Source organism: Protomyctophum bolini, assembly GCF_963924005.1.
Source record: "Protomyctophum bolini genome assembly, chromosome: 1".
NCBI lineage: Eukaryota > Metazoa > Chordata > Actinopteri > Myctophiformes > Myctophidae > Protomyctophum > Protomyctophum bolini.
This window is the reverse complement of record NC_137862.1, coordinates 7,892,155-7,913,157: the sequence shown is the minus strand read 5'-3', so window position 1 is coordinate 7,913,157 and position 21,003 is coordinate 7,892,155. Positions and strand designations below refer to the sequence as shown.

General features: G+C 42.3%; 1 protein-coding gene across 12 annotated transcripts in view; it reads left to right on the top strand.

Moving 5' to 3' along the window:
* The first annotated feature begins 3,267 nt into the window (after nt 1–3,267).
* mical2a (microtubule associated monooxygenase, calponin and LIM domain containing 2a) overlaps nt 3,268–21,003 on the top strand; it is a 66,183-nt gene continuing 48,447 nt past the window's right edge. For all 12 annotated transcript variants that reach the window (XR_013963975.1, XR_013963976.1, XR_013963977.1 and 9 more), the window contains exons 1-2: nt 3,268–3,393; nt 20,336–20,724. Coding sequence is in view for 3 of the 12 variants with exons in the window: in XM_080762239.1 (XP_080618365.1) it covers nt 20,467–20,724 (258 nt within the window). In the remaining 9 variants the exon portion in view is untranslated. The remainder of the gene's footprint in view (nt 3,394–20,335; nt 20,725–21,003) is intronic.

Sequence of the window (21,003 nt, the reverse complement as noted above, 5' to 3'; positions counted from 1 at the left end):
TGCCCTGGTGGAGACCTGTCCTATTATAGCACCACCAGGAGGCCACAACCTGACCTGCCCTGGTGGAGACCTGTCCTATTATAGCACCACCAGGAGGCCACAACCTGACCTGCCCTGGTGGAGACCTGTCCTATTATAGCACCACCAGGAGGCCACAACCTGACCTGCCCTGGTGGAGACCTGTCCTATTATAGCACCACCAGGAGGCCACAACCTGACCTGCCCTGGTGGAGACCTGTCCTATTATAGCGCCACCAGGAGGCCACAGCCTGACCTGGCCCCTGGTGGAGACCTGTCCTATTATAGCGCCACCAGGAGGCCACAACCTGACCTGCCCTGGTAGAGACCTGTCCTATTATAGCGCCACCAGGAGGCCACAACCTGACCTGCCCTGGTGGAGACCTGTCCTATTATAGCACCACCAGGAGGCCACAACCTGACCTGCCCTGGTGGAGACCTGTCCTATTATAGCGCCACCAGGAGGCCACAACCTGACCTGCCCTGGTGGAGACCTGCATGCCCTCTGCCCTTTATCTAGGCTAGTTGAACCTACAGTATTTCTCTTTCGGGAGTGCATTCTAGTTCTCTGACCACAAGATGGCCTTGTTTTCACATTAAACATATAGATCCCTATACAGCTGAGAGAGTTCACACACACACACACACACACACACACACACACACACACACACACACACACACACACACACACACACACACACACACACACACACACACAAACACACACACACACGCGCGCACGCACGCACGCACGCACGCACGCACGCACACACACACACACACACACACACACACACACACACACACACACACACACACACACACACACACACACACACACACACACACACACACACACACACACACACACAGAGAGAGGTTGTGTGTACCAGTACATTCCCACACTGAACATTTAAGCCCTATACTTTCAAATGATGTCATGCATTAAAATCATTAAAAGTGGGAACAATAGGTGATATAACTGCACCCACTTCCCCATGCAGTAAACTACCTGTCAGTGCTGTCACTAACCCTGGGGCTGACAGGGCATAATGTGACAGACAGGGCAGGGCTGACATGGTGAGTACCGCCCCAAACAGTAGAGGCATGTCCTGCACTGTATACTGCACCCTATCCACTGTATACTGCACCCTATCCACTGTATACTGCACCCTATCCACTGTATACTGCACCCTATCCACTGTATACTGCACCCTATCCACTGTATACTGCACCCTATCCACTGTATACTGCACCCTATCCACTGTATACTGCACCCTATCCACCTACTGAATCAGGCTGAATGAGTGACGGAGACACTGACACAGTGTAGCCTACTGTATGTGTACATATATATGTGTATATGTGTTTCACGTGTTTATGTATATGTACGTATGTGTTTAATCAACTGTATTCTAATGCTGACCAGCGGAAGTGACAGTGATATCTGACAGAACAATTGGTCCATCTCTTTGCTATTGTGCTTGCATATTGTATAGGCCTAATACCCTGTTATTGTGTTTTGTGTTTGTTTGTTTTGTTTTGTGTTTTGGTTTTCTCCTTTTTTGTGTATCGTATTGATTGTAGTTAGGACCCTCTCGGAAATGAGATACTGTATCTCAATGGGGTAGGCTATTCCTAAACACAGACACAAACACAAGAAAAAGACTAAGTAGATTCCATACCTTTGATTGCTTTTCATGTATTTATTATCCATGAATATCCAATAGGCTAAATAGAACGAATGCTGTCTGAGTTAACTTGTCATACATCTGGATATTCTGTCCAGATGAAGTCTGGAAGCTACCGGGTTGTAACTAACCGGGGTTGCGCAAGCAGCATTTTTGTTGCAACTCTACTGCTTATGTGCCTGCACCTGTAGGCTACTATTTAATCAACTCTTTCAGTTTGAGTTATCTAATCCACAGCTACATACCTGAAGGCTATAATCAATCTTTCTCATGCAGGCCCCACCGGCTTGGCAGCTGCATCTGGTGTAAATATGAGTGGGTGGGGTATGGCCTTGGCCTGGGGAGATTGGGGACACACAAGCAGCAATACATACAGTAGGCGTGGTGTTGTGTTGACAGTGTATGTGCTTTGAGATGAATGTTAATGCGGCCTTTATGCTGGGATTAGTTTCTGGCAGGTCAGTGAAAGAGCAGCTAGGGGAGAGAGGAATAAGCTAAGGAAGTTCAGACAGATAAGACTCACTTCTTTGCTTTTTAAATTCTTTATGTAACCAAAGGTAAGTCACACAGTTTCCACTTATTTTTCAAGAGGGACATTTTTCAGTTTATACACACTGCTGGTCACTGAACAGCTCAGGTTCAGTGCCAATTGTTCAACACACTTCAACAGTGGTCCACTTCCCTGCTCCGTCTGGGTATTGAACTGCAGGTCTTTTTTTTACCACAAGGGTGCTCCTTTCTGTCCAAATTTAAACGTTATCCATTGTGATATGATTGATTGATTCATTCATTCATTGATCGATTGATTGATTGATTGATTGATTGATTGAGGAGTGCCATATGTCACTGTGGCAGATCACATGATGATGTAACAATACAGACTAAACAATAAACATGGAAGACACAACAGACCACACAGCATGCACGGGCAAAACGATCAGAGCATAAAGATTAGCATTTAGCAGAGCATATAGCATTGGTCCATATAGACATGAGCAACACATTAAGAACGATGATGCAGATTATGCATTATTGAATTTAGCCTGGCTAGTAATAATAATTAAGCCAGCTAGACTCATATCACTCTGTCGCGTGGGGGCAATTATTGTTTGAATTGAATTGTCACCCCTGACATAATTAGTCTGTGTAGGCTATACATTCACAAAAAGTAGGATATGCGACTACCGCATAGTGGTCGACTGGTGTGTGTGTGTGTGTGTGTGTGTGTGTGCGCGCGCGCGCGCGCGCGCGCGTGCGTTTGAGAGAGAGAGAGAGAGAGAGAGAGAGAGAGAGAGAGAGAGAGATCGTGTGGCACTGTGGCTGTGCGAAGTGCGAATACGTCTTTATGATCACACCATAGCCTACAGTGTTTTCCCCCGACATGTTGAAACAGTTGAATACATTAATTTTAAATGTAGGTAAAAAGTTTCTAGAGGTAGTAGCCTACGTGTCTCCACTCTCTGGTTTGAGTGGTTTCTCTATGATTGGATGTGATGCGTTGAGCGCCGCCCTCAGTAGCCCAGAGGCAGGTCCGACCTACTGCTGCATCACACTGAATGACTGACAACAAAACGTGCGTTCAAAGACACGCTTCGAGCAAAGAAATTGGACGAATTATTGCTGCCCTGCCCTCAGCCTGCCCTGTGTACATATATATATTCATTATCGCTGAACAAATGAAGTAAGTAGGCTATAGTTTTAATTCCTTGCTATTTCATGGGTCCTATAATTGTTGGTTATTTGTTTGTTTGAATTTGTTTGTTTGCTTGCTATCCGTGGATACTATATAGTCTGCAATTAACTGTGGGGACACTTTAGTGGCATTTAATTTGTAACGTTATTATCACATTTTGTTCATCTTCACGTCTGATAAGTTTCGTGTCTTTGACTTGGCCATTTTCCCAACAGTGATCAGGTCACGTTAGAGCGGCTATAATGCACCATGCTGTTTTGTTTTGAATACATGTAACACATTTGTTTTGTCAATTCTCAAATCAATCGTAAAGTATCTGAAGCAGCCATTCCAGTTTTTTGAATGGAATTAATAGTAGCCTACAATTGAAGGATATACTTAAATTAAGGAAATGATGGAAGACTTGTGCTATCAATTCATTAATTCAATTCAATTAATTCAATTGATTTAACTTTTCTAAACCTGGTTGACGTCAGTTAGCCATGGTTCACATGACGCTCGTACTTGCACGAGCAGTCATGTTTCAGGTCTAGTTGACAGTATGTGCTTTAAGACCATAATGCAGCTGCCAGCTGCCTAATATGCTGCCTTATTATTAGTTTGTCAGGTCACTGAAAGCGCAGGAGAGAGAGGAGGAATGATGGATGAAATTCAGTGACATGTCCTCCATTGTGACATAATGACCACTGTGCAGTGTGTACTTACTGTGCACTGATGTTTTTTTGCTCCAATCACTTCTGGTTATATAAACCTTAGGTTGACAAAAATATTGACTCCTTTTTGGGACTCCCTGCGTGATGCTTCCATTGTCTGTGAGACGTCAGACAATAGATCAGAAAGTCTTCTATGGTTGAAAAACAACAACAACAACAACAACATGAGCATCAAATGAAAGAAATCTGCAGGTTAATATTACAAGAAGATCCGTGATTTGTTCGGGTTAGGGTAGGGGGGTGTGTGAAGGAAACCTCCCTCCACCGGCACTGTGAATGAGTAATTTCCTGTGCATTATGTGACTTGAATGTGTGGCATGTCCTTAGACAGCTCTAAGAATGGGATAGTGTGCTATGATCCACTACAGTGTGTACAGTGTAACACCTCCTACAACTATACAGTAGCATCTAACTAACATCTAAACGCTTCCCCGGAACGCTCTCTCAGTCACAGGCAGTCCCAGGAAAGATTTCAAATGTTTGTAGATTCCAATAGAATAGAGTATGTCTAAACAAAACATTCAACTGCAACCACATTCTTCTTATGTCTTGCCGGAATTTCCTTTGGAATGTGCAATTTTGTGAGTCATTCATGTGCAGTTCATGTAAAGGCAAGGTGAACAATATTGCTTAACAATCTAACTGTATTCTCTTCTGGCCCATTATCCACTCATTTAACACAAGTTTATGGTCTGTTTTGTTGTTGTTGACAAATATTGACTTATTTTCAGAACATGAACATGTTTCATATAACTGTGGATTACTTTTTTCCTCCTAGTCCAACTCCTTTACCCCCATAGTCTTAAAATAGTAGGTAGGCTATACTACAGCATGAATTCAAGTCTATTTGTTTGGCTCTAAGAGCGATGCTTAAAATTCTGAAGTGTAATCTTTAAGGCCTGACTATACCTGAAACACAGACTACAATTAACATATAAACATTAATTTAGCCCTCCATCGGAAGTAGGTCTAAAGTTAACTAACTATACAACACGTCTAAAATTGTTTATTATTTGATACCCAACTGTTTCAAATCTATCCTTACTGAGGGTCTTCAGCCATACTGTGCTGATGTCTGTGGCTAATCACTGCAGTAACTTACACAACTGCAAATGCCTCTGCCAGTCTCTTGTTTGTAGTTTGCAGTTAGTGGTTGGGCTGTAGCTTAATTTTAGAACGGTGGGTATAGATAGAAACAGCATTCCAGAACGTGGCACAGGTCCCTATAATTAATTATGTACCCATATGTAGGCCTACATCGTGATCTTGACCTTGAATTGACATGTACTGTACAGTACAGTACAGTACATACTTTGGGTAGGCCTATTATAGTGTAGAAAAATAAAAAAAATTGAGCTGAGATCAACAAAATATCGATTTAAGCCAATTCGTAAGCACCCTGAGGTGCGCGGCCAGTTGGTAATGCCTTATATTGGGCACGTCTAAACCACCATCTGCGCCAACCATTTGAAGTTTGGCCAATTTTAGCCGAGGCTTCTTCCCATTCCAAATGAAAGTACTTAACCAGCCTTCTAGTACCTTGATAACCTTGTTTGTCAACAATACAGGAATCATTTGCAATGGATAAAGTATTCTGGGGAGAATATTCATTTTGATAAGAGCTATCCTACCTAGCCAAGAGAGGGGTAAGGGGGCCCAACGATCTAAGTCTGCCTTTATAATATCTAAAAGAGGAGGGAAATTGGCCTTGAACAGTGTATCATAAGCAGGTGTTATAGTCACTCCCGAGATCAACAAAATATATCAGTCTCTTAGAAGTTGTGAGCTGAACTAAAGCTGATGGTACACTGAAAGTACAGTATATAGCATGTTAACAGACTTTATTTATTTATTTTTATTGTCCAATACCTGCCATTCTATAAGATATTTCTATGAGACTTCCTGCTATATTTTATGTCACATTGTCATTTTACTTCAATATGGATGAAATGTAGGGCCTAGTATCAACTATGAGATAGCTAACAACATATTCAGCGAGAGTAGCTTCTCTTTATTATGGCTTGTGGAAAGAGCTGTGGACAAAGACAATGGAAAGTGTATTGTGCTGAAAGGTCGTGAAGGTTAGCACTCAATATTCCCAGAGAGAGGTTGTAAACTTTCTTCTTCCTTTCTGCTGCATATTTCCTTCCTACTGTAGCTACAGTGAAAATGGACACGTGCTTCCTAGAAATCAGCCATACAACAGATCTGCAGCTGTGTAAAAACTTCCCTTTTAGTAGGTAGACAGTGTATCAAAATAACATTTTGTCTGTGGACAGAAAATGTAAAAGTTGGCCTACACAAATTGTTGTGCTAGTTTGGAACCCCGATAGGGTTAGAACTCTGCATTCACTGATCCTTACTGGTCGTCGTCAATCATACAGTCAATTCAAATGGCATGCCATGACATTATTGCACACATTAGACAAACTGTATAATTTAACTAATTATGACACATTTTATTTTGTTACTTCTGTGAGCCTAATAGATTTTTCATTGGTCACTTCTTAATACATTTTCCATGTGCATTATAGCACTTGCAGGGATCAAATTCCCTTTTTTTTTAACATGATAGAAATGAAAATAATGGAATTATGTTTTTTGGGGGGGTTTTGCAAGGTGCTAACTAGGTGCAACCTTAGAGTATATATTAATAGAGACGTCACCGGATTTCTCCTCCCATCCACTTGCATTGAGTTGCTCACCCCGCGCATGAGGTGTTCTTCCGGGTTGGAAACAGTGCATTCTGGGATTGCTTATGGGCCAGACGTGAACGCGCTCGGCCGTTGACTATCATTGCGAGCGTTCACGTACAGTATGAAACATGAACGTGCGCAATGGATAATGCTGGCTCGAGCTGCAATACCAAATCCGCCGTAGACATGTTATGAGCTACTTCCTGTAAAAGAAATTAATTGCAGGTGATTTGTTTTCAAAGTGTTGGAATTTGGAAGTGGTCGTTGCATATCGCTCAACGGCCACCGTTTTGAATTTGCAAATAATGGAGAAGGATGTTGTAGTTCAGAACATGTGTAGTAGTTCAGAACATGTGTAGTAGTTCAGAACATGTGTAGTAGTTCAGAACATGTGTTGTAGTTCAGAACATGTGTGTACGGTGGCTTTCTATGAAACAGTTTGCAGATAGAAAGAGGATAATTCAAGCTTTTCGTACAGCTGCAAAGTTTGATGTTGTTTAATACAATTAGATAAGACTTTTCTGTTTGGATAAATGGTCTTTCAATGCGAAGTTGCACCTAGTTAGCACCTTGCTGGCAAGATGGCAGCCATGTAAGTAAGTAGCCTTGCCGAGCCATGAGGCCCATAGCGCAGGAGCCTATCTCCTGTTTCTGTAGCGTGAGGCAGCTTGATGTACAAGACAAGTACACGCTCTGGACATGACGCTAGTATGTCGCAGGGACTTACCCCCAATCCAACCCTTGATGCTGAGTGTCAAGCAGGGAGGCATTGGGTCACATTGTTAGAGTCTTTGGTAAGACCCGGCCGGGGATCGAACCCCGACCTCCCAGTCTCAGGACACTCTAACCACAAGGCCACTGAGCTGGTGGCCATGTGCAGCCATGTGCATATCGTCAATGGCAGCCCTCCTCAATCCTCATGGCTTTGATCTGGACAGGAAACTAGACCCATTCGACACGGACATTGTGCTGTAGTCCTACATGTCACACAGCCGATGGGAGCTTTGCAAGACTGAGCTGAGCCACAGAGATTTATGAAATGTAGTTTGAATGTCTGTCTGTCTTACAACACCACAATCATTTTATTACCTGCCAAGGATTATATAGACATGTCAACTGTCAACCAAAGCTTAGCCATATACACATATTACCACGATTTGTAACCATTCGTTTGACGAGTAAAACTATGGTTCGTGTTGGTCTCCAAGAGTGAAGATGGACCAGAAGTCATAGAGCTGTTAGTCTTGTTAAAGGTTCCTATCATGGCCCTCAGTGTCATGTGCTGTTTTCCTCTAGAACAGAACATGATACTTTGTCTATTCTGAGAACTAGAATTTCGGCCCCCTTCGGGGGCCTCATCCCAGTGTCGTTGCAGCGCAATATGGGAAGAAGGAGTTGACAGACTCCACTTCATGTTTCAGCTGTGTTTTTAAACTCAGTAGTGTGCCCTGCACATGTAGTAACGGATGGGTTATAAATTATTATAGTACTGTACTGCACTCCTTAGTATTGCACTGTACTGTAATGTTGTCCTCTGTACTGTACTTTACTGTACGTCGTTACTGTACTGTACTGTACTGTACTGTACTGTACTGTACTGTACTGTACTGTACTGTACTGTACTGTACTGTTGTTAGTGTTGTTATTGTTGTTTTTCTTATAATGATTATTATTATTATTGTTATTATTATTACATGCATTATTGTTCTGATGTGAGCTTGTTTGTAAATGAGTGAGTTTACAAAGAAGCTTATTGTTAGCTAAGCTGGCCACTTAAGCACCCTGACCACACCCAGCACAATGACATTAGCACCCCTGGCTAGTTACAGTAGCTGGCCACTTAAGCACCCTGACCACTGCAACAATTACATTAGCACCCCTCCCCACCCCAAGGATGGCCTATAGGTGAGGAATGTTGTTTTTCCAGTTGTAGATGGGAGATCATTAAGATGCTGCTGGATCCTGTATTAAGATGCATCCTTACTTCCTTCCTTTCAAGCAAGGGAATTTAATTGAATGCCTGGAAATGTACCTGTAATTGTTTTGTCTGTAACTGTAGAGTTTTTTCCACTTTTGATGTAAGGGGGCAGAGAGGTTGATTTAGGGGGGCAAACACCCCTCCCCCCCCCCCCGTGGCGCCAGGCCTGCAAATCCAGAAGTATAATTTCCACTTTTTAAAGTCCATGCACTGTAGTGAATAGCATTTATCCATTTAGATATATTGAATTACTTATTTTTACACAGGAACATAATGTGTGTCTTTACAATAACTGTAATGTAACAATAATACTAATAATGTAATGTAATAATTATGTAATTAACGAATTAAATGACCTTATTTTATTCTGAAGGCAACCGGATGTCTTAAATTAGCTAGCTCTCAAACAGGAATTTCTAAATTTGCTTATTAGACGGAGCCAACTCGCAGGCAGTGCCTCAGCCCAGATGCAAGAGAGGATCGTTACAGGATTGTATAGGACACCAGTTTTGGTGTGACACAGACGGCTACCACATATAGCTTCATACTGGGTGAAAGTGTCCTTCCAAAAATTATTTTGTCGCTCGAAATTCTTATTCACAATGACATCGAGTTGATGTGTTTGTGTTTTTAGGGTAATTGTTGCATAAGCGCTATTTCGCACTCGAGACCGGGCCATCTCCCTCCCCTGTGTCTGAAGCAGCTAGCATGGAAGCTATATGGATTATGGAAGCTTTCCCTCCGATTGCACACAACCATGCCGTTATCCACGCGTCCATCCGATTGCTTTTAATGTAAATGTCCCATCCACTGAGCAAAAGCGATATAAGCGCCTTATTCATTCATTCGATTCATTTGGGTGTGTGACATGTGTGGGGCTGTGCAGTAGTGCTGTGGGCTTTCGGACGGAGCTGCTGTTCGAGTCGCTGAAAGGGGGAGGGGACTTGGGATGGCAGTGTAGAGTAGGCACGACATTGAGGGGTAGAAACCATCCCGGTCGCGTGGTTCATCTAACGCGTGTGTCACTGTGAAGGACTGGCCCCATTAAGTGAACGTAGTTGGCGACAAAGGAGCAGTGAAAGGGGGAGGGGGCTTCGGATGGCAGTGTAGAGTAGGCACGACATTGAGGGGTAGAAACCATCCCGGTCGCGTGGTTGATCTAACGCGTGTGTCACTGTGAAGGACTGGCCCCATTAAGTGAACGTAGTTGGCGTAGTAGACGCCAACATGACGATTCTGACGTAGGCTGTAGAGGTTGAGCAATAATAGCGTGTTTGACAAAAGTAATATTTAAACAGTAAATAAGACATTTTTGGCGAATGCAATGTAGTCTATATGTTTTCTGGGAGTGTGCAGGTTTTATTTTGCATATAGAGATGTGTGGTGAAAGTGTGGTTCGGTGGGAGAAAGCTGTTGGATAAACGGCCATGTGCTTATGTACCCCTGTCTATTAGGGTAGCAGGATACTGTACTGCACTCCTTAGTATTGCACTGTACTGTAATGTTGTCCTCTGTACTGTACTTTACTGTACGTCTTTACTGTACTGTACTGTACTGTACTGTACTGTACTGTACTGTACTGTACTGTACTGTACTGTACTGTTGTTAGTGTTGTTTTTCTTATAATGATTATTATTATTATTGTTATTATTATTACATGCATTATTGTTCTGATGTGAGCTTGTTTGTAAATGAGTGAGTTTACAAAGAAGTTTATTGTTATTATTATTATTATTATTAGTATTGTTATTGTGATTATTACATGGATTATTGTTGTGATGTGAGCTTGTGGCTGACTCACTATCTAGAAATTAAAAACATGGCACTTCATTGAAAATAGGTTACAGACCCCTGTTATATGCGCTTGTTTTGGGATTATTTTTATAGACCTATTTACTTGTTTCTATGAGACATGGCAACGCCAACAGCGCAGCGAAAGGCATCCACGTCTTTCTCTTGTGAAATGCTGAGATTAGAAACGACCATAATTATTTCATTTCTCAACCTTAAAAAAAATATAAAGACATCTCCATAATCCTTTGGAAGTGTGTGTAGCAAAAGTAGTCGGCATTGTCATGGTTGAAAGTATTCATGCAACACTGACGCTGTAAGCTGTGTGATGCTAACGCGCTAACACCGTTAGCATGGTCTGTGTTGGTCAAAGGAAAAAGGATAGATATGAAACTACTGGTCAAAATGTCATCCAAAACACAACACCTAAAATCGGAATGTGATGGTGACCTATTGAGCACAAACAGACAATCATGATTTGCTTGCTGGACCTATAATTAATTTATGTGCATTACATTTCCACCTCGCACATATAAATCAAAAGCAAGATGGATGCTAACGCGCTAACACCGTTAGCATGTTCTGTGTTGGTCGGAAAAAGGATAGATATGAAACTACTGGCCCAAATAAATGTCATACAAAATACAACAGCTAAAATCGGAATGTGATGGTGACCTATTGAGCACAAACAGCCAATCATGATTTGCTTGCTGGACCTATAATTAATTTATGTGCATTACATTTCAACCTCGCACATATAAATCAAGCCACAGTGCAGTCAGAGAGTAGTTCACAGGTCACACACAGGAGCAGTGAAAGGGGGAGGGGACTTGGGATGGCAGTGTAGAGTAGGCACGACATTGAGGGGTATAAACCATGCCGGTCGCGTGGTTCATCTAACGCGTGTGTCACTGTGAAGGACTGGCCCCATTAAGTGAACGTAGTTGGCGTAGTAGACGCCAACATGACGATTCTGACGTAGGCTGTTGAGGTTGAGCAAGAATAGCGTGTTTCAGAAAAGTAATATTTAAACAGTAAATAAGACATTTTTGGCGAATGCAATGTAGTCTATGTCTTTTGTGGGAGTGTGCAGGTTTTATTTTGCATAGAGAGATGTGTGGTGGAAGTGTGGCTTGGTCGGAGATAGAGCACGAATGAACGGCCAGGTGCTCATGCACCCCTTTCTATTAGGGTAGCAGGATGGTTTCCCTGCAGGGCTCATGGGCTTCACTATGGATGCCTTGCAGTGGCACAAACTGTCGTCAAAAACACTATTTCTCGGGACCATGTGGTGGGTCACAGGATGTGCCGACAGGGTTATACAGAGACACAGACGGAATGTTTTCATACTTATAATATAGTGGATCCCAATATTAATTAAAAAAGTAAGCATTTCTGTAGCACATTTGATACAAAATGCTTTAACCCATTCTGTACGGAAACCCCTTTTGGTGTTTTAACTAAGCATTATGTTATACTTTAGCTATTGAAAAATAGCAGATCTGCTCTTTTTGAAAATTCGTGAAAATGCGGCACAAATCTTTGAATATATATTATTTCAGAAGACTTTTTTTTTTAATATTTCGACATCAGGCCTAAATGCTTTAAAATGTGTGTTTACATTCACCCATTCACAAACCAATGAGGCAACCATGAGAGCAGTCAGCAGTTCAGTGTCCTGCTCTAGGACGCTTTTAGACATGAAGACGAGACGGTCACGGACCCTTCTGGCTCCAAGATGGCAGCTCTCCCTCTTGAGCCACTGTCACTCACTCCATGGTCAGTGTACAATAACACTTAACAGGTCCTGTTTGAGATTTTGCCAATGCTTTCCAGTTTTTTCCATCACTTATTTGCAATCCTACATTAATTTTATTTATTTTTTATAATTTATTTGGCTTTCGCCTGTATTTTATATATATTTTATGTAGGGACAGACAGTAGGCTGACAGGAAATGGGGAGAGAGATGGGGGGGGGGGGGGAGACGTGCAGTGAAGGCTGTCGGGAACGGGAGTCGAACCCGCGGCACACTGCCAGACTGGATTACCAGCCAAGGTGCCTGGACCGCTGAGCCACGGCCCAGACCTGCATGTGCGCTTTACGCCAGTTGCACATATTTCATTCATCCAGAAGTCTTGTGTGATAAAACCAGACAGAGTATTCTTCATCTTTATCTGTTCGCCACACACTGTGACGATAAGCAGTTTGGTTGACTACTTACTTCCTCTCTGTAACAAACGAGGCAAAGAATGTGTGACTGTGCAGGATCCAAATATTTGGTTAAGTGGATTATTTATGTCTGACTCTGAATAACCAGGGAGTAATTCTGTGTGTCCGAAGTCTCTGAAGTATGTCCAGAACAAACCTCGGTCCAAAAAGGACATGTGGCGAGCATGCGGCCCGTGGGGTTCAAATGGACCTGCTGATGACTGGCTGTTGTCTTCAGAAGCCAACATGTGGATTTACCCATTCTGACCTGAGATCAGATTCTAAAAATGTCTTGTCTATGTTTCTATGTCAGTCGTTCTTCGATTTTTCAAAAATAGCAGACCTACAAGCTCGTAGCGCGCCACTCGGTGGCGCGCTATGAGCTTGTAGATCTGCTATTTTAAAATAGCTAAATCATAACATAATGTTTAAAACACCAAAAGGGGTTCCCATTTATTTATTTATTGTTAATGCCTGACATTAATTGGGGCAAGCCTAGCCTCTGTACCCAGGCTTTTATTTTAGGGCATTGATTGATTGATTGATTAATTGATTTATTAACAGTTTGCAGAATTACAGTACATTTCAAGTACAACTCAATACAAAAACTGTTAACAGTGAGTGGAGTGGACGACACCATAAAGCATTACACTTGTTTACAATAGGGCCCACCATTTTCAATTCATCAAAACATTGACAGAGACGGACGTACGAATATACACAACTATATAGTAAAAAAAAGAAATCATCAGGTAAAAAGGGAAAAGAAACATACTGTATACAGTGAGGGGAAACGGGTGGGTGGGGGATTCAGATTTTTACGGGGGCCAGTTTCGAATTGCATCCGTCCGTAGGTGCCCTTTGAGAGCAGTTTTGAAGGAGTCAAGGGATTTGCATGGCAAGCCAGATAACACTGCGTTTGACCTCTTGTGCTTTGGCACTGATGATACTTGGAAAAAGCAGCCGCATATATTCAGAGATGTGAGATAACTATGGTGTTCAGGGGCCTTCTGAAGGGCTAGATGTCAACTGGACTAGACCGTTTTCCTGCTGAAGGGCTGGATGTCAACTGGACTATAGACTGTTTTCCTGCTGAAGGGCTAGATGTCAACTGGACTAGACCGTTTTCCTGCTGAAGGGCTGGATGTCAACTGGACTATAGACTGTTTTCCTGCTGAAGGGCTAGATGTCAACTGGACTAGACCGTTTTCCTGCTGAAGGGCTGGATGTCAACTGGACTATAGACTGTTTTCCTGCTGAAGGTCTGGATGTCGACTAGACTGTTTTCCGAGGCCTGCATGCTGCCTGCTTATCGAGGGGCAGAAAGTTCCTTCCTGGTTTCCTTCAGTCCAGTCTAGTCTGTAATTACTGTAACTTGCTGCTGGCTGCACTGTGTCATTCCCAAATTCCCAGCACTCCCACTGTTTTCCTCATGTCGTCATGCAGCTTCCTATTGTTTTTCTGATAGCCTCAGGCTATGTAAACACAGCACCGCTGCCGCGCCAACGGACGGCAGACAGCATGTCATTGGTTGGAGATGAATTAATGGTTAACCCATTTTGACCTGCAGATCAGATTCTAAAAAATATCTTCTACATCTTGACAATTTTCTGAAAAAGCTATGTTTCTCTGTCAGTGCTTCTTCGATTTTTCAAAAATAGCAGACCTACAAGCTCGTAGCGCGCCACTCAGTGGCGCACTATGAGCTTGTAGATCTGCTATTTTTCAATAGCTAAAGCATAACATAATGCTATAACACCAAAAGGGGTTCCCGCCCAAAATGGGTTTTAAAGGGCCATACCAGTGTCTCTCAATGCATGTCAATATGTGTCTATTTAGAGCTTCAGACTTGTAGTGTGGTGTATTGAAAATCAAACAAACGGACCACAATGTGCTTTGGTAAATGGACAAGACAGTAGTAATGTACTACAGTGAGTCAATGTGCTGTCTTGCTTGATATTGACTTGGCATCTGGTAGTATAGTGATCAGGATAAGACGCCATTGAGAACGCCAAATGTCGTTCTCAAAGTTGACTTACTGAGTATTATCAATAGATTATATGAGATGATGTGTGTGTGTGAGGTGAGTGTGTGCGACGTGCTGTGTGTTTTTGATTTGATTCTCCGGGACGCCAGGTGTAACAACTACATATTTCACATCCCTGAAATTCCTCCGTCTTACTGGAATCTGATAGCATGCCATTACCTTCAGATATGCTTGCCTACCTGTATCCTGTATATGGAATGAGGCTACGGCTGCATAACACAGATGATTGCATAATTCTTTTGAAAAGTGTTTTCACAGTGTTCGTTTTCACAGTGTTCATTTAACTCTGAGAGTGTGAAGATGAACCTGCACTATCTGCAAACTATCATTAGTACTGTTAAAACACGGTTGACAGTGGGTGCAGTACAGAGTTCAGTTGGTAGTCATTATTTGTTTAACCCATTTTGACCTGAGACATTTTGACCTATGTCAGTCGTTCTTTGATTTTTCAAAAATAGCAGACCTATGAGCTTGTAGATCTGCTATTTTTCAATAGCTAAAGCATAACATAATGCGAACACCAAAAGGGGTTCCCGCCCAAAATGTGTTAAATGGTTAAACAAACATTAATAACAGTTCACTGATTTATTCGTATAAGCCAGTGTTTAAAAATTAACTAATCATTGCCTCAGACTGTCTCAGATTCTCTACTTCTCATTCAGTCACAGTCAGATTTTCTAAACAGATAGGGGTGTGGGTGTGTGTGGGTGTGTGTGTGTGTGTGTGTGTGTGACTGTGTGTGCGTGTGCATGTGCGCGCACGCGCTCGCGCTCCGGCGCAATGTCTTTTTTTACAGCCGTTCTGTGGGTTGGTTCCGTCGTCTGCCCACAGCTGACTTTCCATTCTGTCAGACTAAGATGGTGAAGTCATAGGATTCTGTCTGGGACAATAACGTTTGGAGCGCTGAGCGTGAGCTTTGCTATGACAGCATGTGGTACCTTTTCATTAACCCACACAGACTTCTCTACCAGATGGTTCCAATAGTGCTGCCTTTTTTACCGTTCACTTTAAACGCAATGGCCATTGCATTAATCTAGTCAGCATGTCTACATTTTGAACATTCCAACGAGATCACTTATGGCTATTTGCAGTTTGTGTCCACTGCAAAGATAACGTTGAAAAAAGCATTGCGTTTACGTTTTTTTGGCCATGACCACTTCTTAGTGGTTCACCGAGATGGAAGTTCACCACTGACTGGCCTATACAATTATTGAATAGACAACATGTGTTTCACATTAAGTCACATCTGGCAAAAGAAGCTATTGCAATTATGACGTTAGAGCAAATGCTATTTATGTGCCACACCTTTTCCAGGTAAAAAAAAGAACCCTCACACCAGAATAACATAGACTCATTCATTACATAGTACAGTATGGGCAGCAAGTCCTGTCTTCTTCATACATGACTGCTGCACAACATGCCACTTCTCACTCATTAACCCATCTAGGCCTGACGTCGAAATTTAAAAAAATGTCTTCTGAAAAACCTTATGTTTCTGTGTCAGTGGTGCAGCTCAATATTTCATGTCAAGGGAAAATTATATGTAATATAACTCCAACCCCCCCATCTGAAAATATGTTGTCCCAGAAGCAAAGATTTGAGTTAAAAATGTTCACTCTGTAATAATTATATTTGAGGCACATTGTCACGATTTTTCAAAAATAGCAGACCTACAACTACAAGTTCATAGCGCTGCACTCGGTGCCGCGCTATGAGCTTGTAGATCTGCTATTTTTCAATAGCCAAAGTATAACAATGCTTTAAAACACCAAAAGGGGTTCCCGCCCAAAATGGGTTAAAAATAATACAAAACTTGACTGAATCCTACGGAGTGGGCTCTGTGGCAGAAGAATGCCACCAGCCATGGTTGCGGTTGAAGCAGTGCATGCGTTCTGCATGGGTGTTGCCTGTGGTTACATCAATGCTGATGGAGCAGTTCAGAGCTACACTGCAGCCACGTGGCCAATGGTATGCAGACACATTGAGTACTGTGGGACCAACTAGGGCTGGGAAACCCAAAACATATAAAAAAAACGATACTTGGAAGCAATAACCAACTTAATCTTGCTCATCATATCATACTATAATTCACTCAATGTCTGAAACACTGTCGTAGCTCCTCACTGCCTGCACCAATCGCTCCGACTTTTCACGCAGGCATTGACCATAATAATATGGAGGTCTTAACTAAGCCCTTTTTTCACTTTAACAAATTATTAAGTGCATTATAATTACCATCCACTTACATGGGAAAATGCAAAAAGTATTTTTCTCTCAGAAACCGTCGGAGCTACAGTCACAACACTTGGACGGGAGGTTCATAATGATTATTAAAATTAATGTAATAAATAATTACATTAGTCGGCCTCATGGTGGGGCTATAACAGCTCACTTTACATTGTAAAATCAAAATGTCACTTTCCCTAGATTCCAGGGTCATGGCGCATCCGATTGCATCAGGATAGATTTTCCGCCGTTTGGCCACCGCTGCCTCGAAAGCGGCCCTATGTAACTTTCATCTCCTCCCCCGCATTTGAACCCGGTTTCCTGGGCGTCGAGTGCTGAAACTTTCACCGTTTTACCATTGAGCTAAATTCACTTTGAATTGCACTTGTTTATCCTATATGGGAGTTCTCTCTGCTGATTAAATAAAATTGTGAATCATCAGAAAATGCATTTTGTGCTTCCTAAAGAGCTAGACAGACGGGGAGACTCCCGTTACTGAGCAAACTCTATATATCAATGATTACTATCGGAATATAAAGCTATTTGCACTACCTTTTAAGCACTATATATTAGTGAAAATAGCCGATCTACAAGCTCAACATGTTGCATCGCAATCAATTTAATTTATTTATTAGAAAATGTCTAAAGTTGTTGGGACCCATTGTTTTGGAAACATTGCACTAAAGCTGGCCCCAGCCTGACCTTCCCCTGGCCCAGCCCATTGGCCCAGCCCAACCAGTCTGACCTTCCCATTGGCCCATCCCATTCCTTTCCACAGGACACTGGAATATCAAACGCAGACAGTTCTCAAACCGACAACGGAAACCATGGGCTCCACCCAAAGGAACACACACATAATTTAAGTTAGAATATTACCATATTTGGCTGTAGTTCTCTGCTGGCACAGATTTTTCTAGCTTGGTAATAGTTGCTGATTTGAGTAACCCTATAGAACACTAAATATTTATCATCAAAATATATTGAAGTACAGCAACTTGAGGTACTCTTCTTTAATATTTCATAAAAATAAAAAAAGCCCTATCATAGGAAGAAGAAGAATCATCATCCATTGTGGGTGTATAGGATTTTTGAGTGGTGCAACCACTCCAAGGAACAGCAATGTCCGTGTTCACCTATGTGTTACTGTTCACCTATGTGGCCATGAGCACCAGTATATGACTGAGTACCAGTAGGGGCGCTGTTGTGCCAGAAACAGAGAGAGAGATGGTATTAGTGCTGCACTGTTGCCTGGTAAATGGTAAATGGTAAATGGTGCATTTATATAGCGCCTTTATCCAAGGCGCTTTACATAGATTGTGCATTACATTCACCCATTCATACACCGATGACAGCGGAAACCATGCAAGGCACCAACTAGCACATCGGGAGCAATTAGGGGTTCAGTGTCTTGCTCAAGGACACTTCGACAGTAACTCTGGGGGAGCCCGGGTTCGAACTGGCAACCTTGCGGTTCCCATCCAGGCACTCTACCCCTGAGCCACCGCCGCCCCAATATGTGCCTGCTAATGAGAGAGAGAGGGGAGAGGAGGGGGGAGAGAGAGGGGAGTTGCACCACTCAGTTCACACAGGTGTGATTTTTCTCTATCACTGAACACGGGTGAAATGTCAGAGTGCCGCGCTACGAGCTTGTAGGTCTGCTATTTTCAAAAAATCACTATGTGAATATATATTCTTTCAGAAGGCTTTCTTTTTTTTTTTCATTTCGACGTCAGGCCTAAATGGTTAACAATGGTATTTGTATGCATGCCTGTGCTGTAACTAAGTACTATATAATTATGAATTATGAAGATAATGTTAGGGTGGAGTACTAAGCAGCCATTCCAAATTACCAAGAGTAATGTAGGGTTGCATAATTCCAACTAATTTTAGAGAGGTGATTTGACTGAAATAAAATCCCTTTGTCTGTCTACAACACTACGGTACACCATGAGAGCAAGACATACTTGCTCTGCCTGCTTATCCACAGCCAGAGATACACGCTGGGAAAAGAATGCTGCTTATCTCTAACAAATAGTGGTGTTCTGGGTTGTAGTAATCATTGTGGTGGTGCTTTACTGTACTGTATGGTGCTTTTGTAAGGTTTGAGAACTATTGTCACATGGAATGGAATTACAGCGAATCATTCCAATTGTTGTTTATTCTTTCTTAAACGCCTAAATCCTATATACTTTGTTGCTCGTCAATAGCAAAAAATTAAAATAGCCGATCTGCAAAAGCATGCATTCTGGGCTTCTGCTATTTTTGCTGAAGAGTATGTTTGTCCCTATTATAACATGCCCAGAATAGGGATGCTAGGGTTCACGTGGTTACATGAAAAACTTCAACTACTATTTACGTATATAATTGTTTTGGTTTCAATTTGATTTCAAGTGAGACACAATACTGTACATGCTATATAGAGCAGCAAATGGCTCTTTACAAGTTAAGTAGTTCTAGTAGCAGAGTCTCCATATTAATCCATTTTGTGCGGGAACCCCTTTTGGTGTTAGCATTATGTTATGCTTTAGCTATTGAAAAATAGCAGATCTACAAGCTCATAGCGCGCTACGAGCTTGTAGGTCTGCTATTTTTGAAGAATCGTGAAAAGTGACATGAAAGTGTTTGAGAACGACTGACATAGAAAAACATAGCTTTTTCAAAGAAAACTGTCAGGATTTAGAAGACATTTGCAGAATCTTTCCCAGGTCAAAATGGGTTAAAAGTCCCATTTACTGTAGGCTAAAAACAGCCTGCCATTTAAGATGCTATTAAACATGCATGGGAATGGTTTAACCACATCAAGTTTTCTCATGTTTCCTACTTAATTATGTTCAAGTCTTGACGTCTTTTAGAATCTGTCAGTTACAGTGGGTGTGAGTTTGGTGTCTGTTTACACATTGAGATGTTCAAGATCAGTCGGGACTCGTAAAGAGTGCCATCTGTAAATTCCTTAAATTACACCAGACAAATGTGTTGTTTGCAATATATTATTACAGGATGCAGCCATTCATCAAGAGATGAAGCACAGCTATGCTGCATTTTGCAGATCCAATATGCAATACATCACAAGCAGTATCAAATAGCCACATGCTGAATGATCCAATGAATTGGCCTCCCAACAAGTAAAATGATCCAATGGATCTGGAATGGTCCTCTGAAGCTAATAATAGACCGGAGAAAACATCAGTTGCCAAAAGCCATATGTGAACTAAAGGATTCCTTGCTTTTTAAGGATTACATCAGACCCTTTTATTTTCTTTTTCCCCGCAGGCTGGGCATGACTGGAGGGGCTACGCAGAGGGTGTAGCTACCAGCTACAGGGACAGCTGGTGGAGACCGCCGACCCAAGTCTCACACAAGTCTCCAAAAATAATACTCCTCGGCTGTCCTTCTCTGGTGAGATGGGGGAGATGGAGGAGGAGCGGGAGGAGAGGGAGCTGTTTGAGAACTTCGTCCAGGCCTCCACCTGTAAGGGCACGCTGCAGGCCTTCAACCTCCTGTGTAGCCAGCTGGACCTGGACCCTCTGGACAACACCACCTTCTACAGCACGCTGAGGACCAGGGTCACCTCCTGGAAGGCCAAGGCGCTGTGGAGCAAGCTGGACAAGAGGATGGGTCACAAGGAGTACAAGAAAGGCCAAGCTTGTGTGGGAACCAAGGTGAGCAAAAGTGATCTCTTGTGATGTGAATTATACACAGTAAACGATACCCTGTTTTTAAGGGGTCCGGGATGGGTCCCACGAGCTCACAAAGCGCTGCGACGAGTTGAGAACTAGTTTGGCTATATTTCAGCGAGTCGTTCAGTCATACGACAAAATAGGTTATAAAATCAGGCTTCAGTGTCCGAATGTCCAGACAGAGATACATCTCTAGAAAACCTATTCCCATTTGAAACCACCTAGGGATGTGTTTCAATTAGGCATGTAACAATTTAATCG